Below are 9145 nucleotides of genomic sequence, written 5' to 3'. Positions count from 1 at the left end.
GCTTAGGCTCTGCTCAGCCTTGAAGATGCCCTGAGGGGCGCCAGTAGCTGCAGGGCCTCAGGAAATGTGGCCACGCAGCGGGAGAGGCCCCAACCCACTCCAAACCCCTCAAAAATGCAACAATCCGAGATAGGCCTCAGGGCGCACCGGGACCATGACCAAACAGAGGGCGGCCACACCCCCAGGGAGAGGCCGGGTGCGGACCGTGGGGCGCAGCCCTCCCAGTCCAACCCCTCCACCCGGGTTCCCGCCGACGCCACCCTCCAGGCCGCGCTCTCCTGGAGCCAACCGGACCCACGGACCCGCGGAAGGGAAAGGGGACAGCCCCGGGGCGGCGGGACTGTCGTCGGAAGGCACCCTCCACGCCGAAGCCATCTTCCAAGCCCCCCAACATGGCCCGCGGCGGCAGCCAGAATTGGAGCTCCGGGGAGTCAGACGGGCGGCCGGAGGAGCAGGGGGCCGAAGACACCGGGTGAGCTGGGGCGTCGGGGTCCCTGCCGCGTACTCTCCGCGGCGCGCTAGCCCGCAGCCCCGGGCGCCGCCGGAACCTCCGCGAAGCTTCTGGGTCTTTGTGGCGTCACTGTCTCCTTGTGGAACCTTCCGCCGGCGCCGAATAAAACCCGCCGCGGAGGAGGCGGCGGCTCGAGTGCGGCGGTGCCGGGCGCGGAGGTCGGCCCGGCGCGGGCTGGCGGGCGGGCGGGAGGTTCGGGCGGCGGCGCCCGTGACCGTGACGCGCGGGCGGGCAGCGGGGGCGCGGGCCAGAGGCCCGACGGGGGCGTTCGGGGCGCACTGACCGTCCTGCCCGCCCCGCCCCGCAGAGACAAGATGGTGAAGGAGACCCAGTACTATGACATCCTGGGGGTGAAGCCCAGCGCCTCCCCGGAGGAGATCAAGAAGGCCTATCGGAAGCTGGCGCTGAAGTACCACCCGGACAAGAACCCGGATGAGGGCGAGAAGGTGCGGGCCGGGCTCGGGGCGGTGCGGGCCGGGCTCGCGCGGGGCCCGCCGTCAATTATTCAGCCCGGGAGCTCGGGGGCTGTGAATTATTGAAGTCGGTGGGGAACCCGAGCCGCATTTGTTGGTGAGGCGGTCGCCAGGCGCCGCGCACCCCGCAGCGGGGCCGGGCCGAGCCGAGGGTGGCCCGAGGCCGAGGGGGCGCGGCGCGGTCAGGTGGAGGGCACTTTGTCAAGCGCCCGCCCCTCGCCCGGCGAGAGCAGGCGGTGGGGGGAGGCACCGGGGCCCCTCGTGATCCCCTGTGCAGCCCATTCATCCTCCGTTCGCTCCACGAGTGTTCAGGGGGCCCCTCCGAACGCCAAGAAGGGCTGGGACTGAAACGCGGGACCCCAGTTCTCATAGGATGTGCGGGCATTCCTTACAGGAGAGGCAGCCAGCCGGGAAACTGAGGCACGCGTGACCCGAAGTTGGTTACTTGCTGCGAATGACCAGGATTGGATTATTTTTGTGCTCATATTCCCTGTTGATGCGTAAGCCCTAGAGATGAGTTTCTTTTCGTCTGAGCTGGTACCTTGGACAAACCCGGTGTCCTTCTTGAGAATGGCTGGACTGGATTTGTCCTGGGGGCCGGTCTTCTGCCTGATAAAGGTTGTCAGACATTGATTAATCGCATTTTTCTTTATTAAAGAGGGACACGGAGATCTTTAATCTGACACATCATTTTAAGTGAACAGTCCGGATTTTCTGTGGCAAACGACCCATAATTGATCCTCAGTACCAATAATAGGCTGAAAAATGCTTTGCACAGCGGAGGCCTGAATTAAACTTTTCATCCTGTTCAAAGGAAGAGTCAAGCTGCTTTTTTATGCCCAAGGAGGCTCATTCTGCACCTGAATAGACGACTAGGAAGATCAGGCATTGATCCTAGGGAAAGCTTGTTGGCCTTCTCACTCCTCCTTTGACTTCTTGCTATTTTCTTATAAAACTTCGGATTATCTATCCTAGATGGTTGTTGGGAGGTGGGGCTTTTGTATAGTAGCTGAGAGCAATGACACGCAGGTGGCTTTTGAAGCCACAGATCACCCATCTAACATTTAGACCTGTGGAAATGGACCCTGTATCGAAATACCTGTCTCTGTTAGCTATTCCAAGCTGGAGAAAGCCGCCTAAGGTTGGCTGGGTGGCAACAGTGATGGAAGGTTTATATTTAGCTACATGTGCCTAGTATGGCTGTGACAAGTTTAAAATGCTTTCCTGTAAGACCATTTGTCTGTTACTTGTGCTCTGTCTCATCTATATTTAGGTGGCTTACTGTAGCTTTTAAAGTCACTGGCTTTCTACGTGGTGTTGGTGATTCATAGATGTGCTCCCTAAATTCATCATAGGCTGTTTCTGAGAATCTCCTTTAAGGAGCACACACCCAGGCTTCTCATTTCACGTTTCAGGGGCAGCGTGTGGGAAAGCCTTCTGACCCTGGTTTCAGGGCACGTCTCAGAGCACTCTCCAAGAGCAAGTCATGGCTGTGCGCCTGCAGTTGGAGTGAGTCTGCCCTTGGTGTTCTGAAGCTTTTTTTTAAATTGGACTTAACCTGTTCTACGTATCTGTAGGTGTTGCCCTGCATATGCTGGAATGAACGGGGTTAGTTGGTTGGTTTCAGACTAATATTTATAGTCAAGTACTGAATTTCAGTGTCATATTAGTAAGGCTCTTGAAGTGTCTGACACGGTCCTTTTCAGCTTAGGAGTCAGGGGTTCTGTGATGTTTCCACACCAGGAATACTTGTCCCTCCCTACCTCCCATGAAGGGAGAAAACCCTTTAGTTATCAACTAAAACTTCTTCCTGGAGACTGCCTTTGACCGTAGGCTGAACCACTGACCTGGTCCTTATCCTTGAATTATGATTCCTTGTTTGCTGCCGGTATTCCCCAGAAATGAAAGTGACTGGGAACACAGTTCATAGAAACTCTGCTGTGACGTTCAGGGGAGGACTCATTTATTCATCATTCGTTCACTAGATACTTCCTTTCTGGTCCTACTATGTGCTGGGCACCCTGTGTAGGCCTTTTCTTTTTGCGCCAGTCTGTGTGTAGTTCTTGTCCACTTTTACCTGTCATCGGTAGAACCTTTTTATTTTTTTCCTCCAAGTTTGTCATTATATTAACGTCTCTTCAAAAATAGACTAAGCCAGTCTTGCTCCGAGACAACTGAGAAGGCTGTTGGGGTGTTGGTCTTTGTTTTGTGCCCTGTTGTCCTGTGTTGCTAAGCATTGGGCAGCCTGTGTTTGTTGTCAGGTGCTCTGCATGGAGTCTCTACTTTTCTGCGGCTGGTTTTCTGAAAGACACACAGGCAGTGGGTCTGTGAGCAAGTGCTTTTCAGGGGCAGTGATAGAGGGGGTGTAGTCTTGGCTGTTAACCCCAGCTGGCCTTTGAGATGAATTTGATCTTTTGGCTGATTTCACTGTACCTCTTAGTTTTTTTTTTTTTTTTTTTTTTTGTCTTTTTGTTGTTGTTGTTGCTATTTCTTGGGCCGTTCCCGCGGCATATGGAGGTTCCCAGGCTAGGGGTTGAATCGGAGCTGTAGCCACCAGCCTACGCCAGAGCCACAGCAACGCGGGATCCGAGCCGTGTCTGCAACCTACACCACAGCTCACGGCAACGCCGGATCGTTAACCCACTGGGCAAGGGCAGGGACCGAACCCGCAACCTCATGGTTCCTAGTCGGATTCGTTAACCACTGCGCCACGACGGGAACTCCGTACCTCTTAGTTTTAATGATAGATTTTTAAGTTAAAAAATCATAAGAGGGAGCATAACAGTGCAGAACATTTCAGAATATTGGGGAAAATGGACCGAGCCTAACTGCTGTCCCTGTGCTTCTTTCCAGGCATTTTCCAGGGTGGTTGTACATGGTCATCATGGTACATAGTTTTTTTCTCCTCACCTTATCATACATTTTATCATAAATACTTTTCCAGGTTGCCACATAGTCTCCAAAGCTATTTTTCCAGTTGCATGTTAATCTCATTAAAGGTCCCAAGGCAAGTTATTACAGTCTGGAAGATGAGCCTGTCAGAGTACTAATCTCCAACAGTGAGACGGGGGTCAGGCAGGGAGCTGAATTAGCCTCTGGAAACCTGGGACCCCAGCGGTGGCAGGATCCTCCTCCCGTGTGAGATCTGGCCTCTGATTGAATGCCCCAAGTGACAGGGCATTCCTTTTCCTTTTTAGATTCCTCATAAGTCCGGGTGTCTTTCAGGTAGCCTGAGTATTTTGTGAGTGTTTCCAGTGGACACTCTAATGAAGCATGAGCCTAGTACAGATGAGTCCAGAAACTCTCCCAGGGCAACTCTCCGGGTTGCTTTCTGATCTCTACCAGGCCCCTCGTCCCTTCACCTTACTTTTCTGCTGTGAAAAGGGGTTGTAGTGAATAATACCTGCTTCTTTACAGAAATGGCATGAAACTCAACATACCAAAAGACCTAATTACCCTTGAATATGAATCGGATGTCTCTAAGCCAATTATTTAACATTGCCTAGTTATTTGTTAGCTAGTATTTATTGGCTATCATTTATTATTAGATCTCTATGAGGGATTGAGAAAACCTAATTTCTCTGTCAGTTTCCATATTTGTATCTTCAAAGCACCCCCCCTTTTCTGTATATTTTCTGGAGCCAGCTGCATTATAGGATATATTTATTGATATCTTTCTTACAGACTAAACCATACTTCTGGAGGGCCAAGACCCTATCTCATGTACTCATTTCTCATTTCCCAGAATCAAGCCATCCATCCAACAAATATGTACCAAATACCTTCCATGTGCCAACCAGCATTCTAGGTTTGGACAGAGCTGACCTAGCTCCCTGTCCTCATGGAGCTGACACTGCAATGGGGGACACAGTCCCAGCAATAAGTGCTCTGCTGTTGGGGAACAGCCAGGAGCTAGAGCAGATTGTGGGGAGATGGAGGCAGAGGTGTCAGATTGGGCTTGTAGATCAGAAGAAGAACTGGCTTTTATTCCAGGTGAAATTGGCACCCTTGGGGGACTTGGGGCAAAGGGTTAACATGATTAGTAGGCTCCTGCTGGCTGCTGTGCGGAGAAAAGACTGAAAGCTGGGTAAGGGCAGGAGATGGAGACCATTGAGGAGGTTATATGGTAATCCAGGCCAAAGATGGTTGCCTCCTCCAGGGCGGAGGTGGTGGTGGTAAGGGATGGGTTTTGGATATTTTATAGTGTTCTGATTTTATTTTGAAAACGTCCGCATACCTACGGAAGAAATGAGAGTGGTACAATAAACTTCATCAGTTGTAAATATATATCACTACATTTGCTTTCCCTATCTCTTATTATTATTTGCTAAAGCTTTTTTTTTTTGGTCTCGTCTTTTTGCCTTTTCTAGGGCCCCTCTCAAGGCATATGGAGGTTCCCAGGCTAGGGGTCTGATTGGAGCTGTAGCCGCCAGTCTACACCACAGCCACAGCAACGTCAGATTCGAGCCATGTCTGCGACCTACACCACAGCTCACGGCAATGCTGGATCCCCAGCCCACTGAGCGAGGCCAGGGATTGAACCCTCAACCTCATGGTTCCTAGTTGGATTCGTTAACCACTGAGCCATGACGGGAACTCCCTGCTGAAGCTTTTGAGAGTAAGTCACGTACGTCATAACTTTTCAGCCCAAAATGTTTCTCCTAGGGAAAAAAACATCTTGTACATAATCGTAGTACAGTTAGCAAATTTAAGAACTTTAACATTAAGAAAAAAAATTCCTATTTTCACAGTTTTTCCAATGTTCTTTGTAGCCATTTTCCCCCAGTGCAGGATCCAATCCAGGATCCAATCGTGGGTCACACATCGCATTTAGTTTTCCTATTTTTTAGTTTTGCAGAAATGTCCTTCAATTTGGATTTCCTGATTGTTTTCTTACAGTTGGAGTCCAGGATACATTTCTGGCAGGAGTGTCACACATATGGTATTTTGTCTGTCTTGGTGGAAATAGACATTTGAAGGTAGCACCAGAAGAATCTATTGACAGATAAGATGTGAGGGAGAGGAAATGAGGTTTTGGCATTGCCAGTGAGATATGGGAGAGACTGTGGGAGGGGCAGGATTTTGGGAGATCAGGACAGGTTTGTGCACAGTGTCTGCAAGCTGCATACAGATAGGCCCTCACAAGATGTGAGTAGTTGAATTTCACGCTAGTAAACTAGGAAAGCAGCCCTCCTGAGCTAGAAAGCCAGAAGGAGCACCCGGGAGTCCTGGGCTTTACCTGGTTGTAGCTTAAGCCCTGGCTGGTCCCAATGCAGCCTACCTCTGCTCCCCTTCTTCCGGTTGGGAGCAGCCTGAGGAGAAACTTTCCTTCCTACCCCTCTCTCTCTTCTTCTCTGCAGCCGCCCTGCCACTCACTGCTTAACAATATATGCCCTGTGTTTCCCTCTCTGCAAGGGGAGTAAATGGAAAGGTCAGGTTCCAGGAGTTCCCGTCATGGCGTAGTGGTTAACAAACCTGACTAGGAACCATGGGGCTTCAGGTTTGATCCCTGGCCTTGCTCAGTTAAGGATCTGGCATTGCCATGAGCTGTGGTGTAGGTCGCAGACGGGGCTCGGATCTGGCCTTGCTGTGGCTGTGGTATAGATCGGCAGCTGCAGCTCTGATTTGACCCCTAGCCTGGGAACCTCTGTATGTTGCAGGTGCGGCCCTAGAAAAGACAACAAGACAAAAAAAAAAAAAAAAAAAAAAAAAAAAAGTCAGGTTCCAGATAGCTTACAGACCCACCAGTGATTGGGGGGGTTGGGTGCAGAATGCCTCTGTCACTGCATTGATGTGGTATCTTTGCTTCATAAACAACTCAAACCTCCTCTCTCTCTCATCTCTTTTTTCTTTTAAAGTTTAAGCTCATATCCCAGGCATATGAAGTACTTTCAGATCCAAAGAAAAGGGACATTTATGACCAGGGTGGCGAGCAGGCGATTAAGGAAGGAGGCTCAGGCAGCCCCAGCTTCTCTTCCCCCATGGACATCTTCGACATGTTCTTTGGTGGCGGAGGACGGATGGCTAGAGAGAGAAGAGGTACGTGCTTTGAAAAACTTTAAGCAAGTTATAGTTTCCAAATTGTACATGTTATTGGAATCAGGATGGATCATGCCTTAAAAGGGTGTGGTTGTCATGTTTGGCCATCATTAGCTTTACCTAGTTCATCACTTGTCTAGAATCTAAGAATCTCTTAGTGCATCTAGCAGTTAATTGCCTGACACCCTCCAAACACCACATATAAAGAAGCAGATGGTGGTGAGGAAAAAGGAAGGCCCAGTTCATCGGGGCCTCTTTTTCTCTTTTGTTGGGGTCACCTTCCCAAATGTCCTAAGGGACATAAATGGCACCTCCCATGGTTATTGGGATGCCTCTGCCGAGAGTGCTTTTCTCCCCTCCTGCCACCCTCCTCCCCATGCTCTGGACCTGGGCCAGGGCCCGTGGGCTGTTTCTGGCTGGTGCTCTGCCATGGGCAGTGTGGCAGTGTGCTTAGGAGATTTTTCTAGGTAACAAAATTTACTCCTTGATCGAATATTTTTGTGAAAGAAACTACCTTGCCACTCTCTTCAGAATGCATTAGGACTGATGGGTGAATGAGGAACTAGCAGTGGCCCCAGGCCTCTGTTTTTGAGGTCTAGGGTTTGCTCTTCCTAAGTTTTCTACTTTTTACCTCCTGCCAGGCTGGACCATCACCTCTGAGTGTTACCAGTGGTCTCTCATAGCCCCCTGCCCCTGTCTGGTTTATAGTTAATACTGTGCTTTGGACCTCAAAACCACATAGATAACCCATCCTGGACGAAGTCAAAAGAGATAAGCTCTGTACTGGGGGTTAGGAAAGGTGGTTTGGGTCAATAAGAGGCCCCTGGATAAAAAAGCGGTAGTTGTTCTCACATTATAATTGATCTTTGATCTTTGAAAAGCGTGGCTGTCAATTCTGTGAATATGGTGTGCTGAAAATCACCAAGTGTTTATTAGGAGAAAATCCTGACCCTGTTGTCTGGGTATGTTGCCTGCTCGCATAGTTGACAGTGTGGATGTGATTAACACCTTGGGCATCCTCTTGCCCAACTCTCTTATTGTCTTGAGATGAACAACTTCACACTCTTAATTAAGTCATCTCACAAAGTTGACAGCCAGTGAACAAGGACAGCTCATCTCAGTGATCACAAGAGCCTCCGGGCAGCAGAGAGGGACCTGATACTGTGGATCCTGACAGGTTGGCATGGCGCCACAGCCAGCAGACTCCCACCCTGACGATGAAAGGCCCACTGTCCTGGGTGCACAGACAAGATTTCTACAGATGAAAGAGTTCCCACTTGGCCACGAGTCATAGAAGGGCTCACCAAGTAAAGGGCGTTATGCTTAAGGACGAGTTTCACTTAAAGGTCCAGAGACCCACTTCATGCATTATCTGTAAGGAGAGGGCTCCTTTCTGGGGGAGAACCTAGTTAACCAGTTTCATTGGTTGACACTGTCTAGGTTTTCTCACTGATCTCTCGTTCTCAGATTTGTTCTTAGAAAATAAAGGTGGAATGCCTTTTTGTTGACATCTATAAATGATTAATTAGCTCATAGCTGGAAAGGGTATTAATTCTCATATTGATAGAGGGCCAGAAAGATGGGCCAGGTGTAACAGAAGCACTACTTGCTGCAGGGAAGGGAGTGAATACATGGGTAGTTTTGAGTCTCTGGAGACTTCATTTAACTGTCATGTGGGTGGTATTTAATACAGTGGTATTTTTACTACAGTATTACTAATTATTTTTTATAAATCCCTTTGGCAAGGCAAGAATGTTGTACATCAGTTGTCTGTAACTCTTGAAGATTTATATAATGGAGTCACAAAGAAATTGGCTCTCCAGAAAAATGTAATTTGTGAGAAATGTGAAGGTAAGAACTAATTTTTGAATGAATCTCATAGTTCTGATCCCTTAGATCTGGAAACAGTCCTTATTGTTTTATAGTTAGAGAAAAATAATTTATCTTTTCAAATGTGAGGGCCAGAGATTATAGACGGGGAGCCTGAGGGCCAAAGCTGTTTTATTTGGCCCTGTGCATTTTTTATTTGGACTGCACATTTATTTAATGTTGATAATTATTTTAAAAATATAAAAGTCAAGACAGCTCACCCAACCTAGGGGTCAGCAAACTTTTGCTGAAA

General features: G+C 49.1%; 1 protein-coding gene across 1 annotated transcript in view; it reads left to right on the top strand.

The window, feature by feature from the left end:
• The window catches only part of DNAJA4 (DnaJ heat shock protein family (Hsp40) member A4), a gene marked incomplete at its 5' end in the record, with an annotated part of 14530 nt that continues 6032 nt past the window's right edge, over positions 648-9145 (top strand). The window contains 4 exon segments of the mRNA NM_214339.1: positions 648-669; positions 819-957; positions 6843-7023; positions 8770-8874. Coding sequence (NP_999504.1) covers positions 826-957; positions 6843-7023; positions 8770-8874 — 418 coding nt within the window.

The sequence above is a fragment of the Sus scrofa genome, chromosome 7 (genome assembly GCF_000003025.6).
Source record: "Sus scrofa isolate TJ Tabasco breed Duroc chromosome 7, Sscrofa11.1, whole genome shotgun sequence".
Taxonomy (NCBI): Eukaryota; Metazoa; Chordata; class Mammalia; order Artiodactyla; family Suidae; genus Sus; species Sus scrofa.
This window is presented reverse-complemented; position numbering and strand designations above follow the sequence as displayed.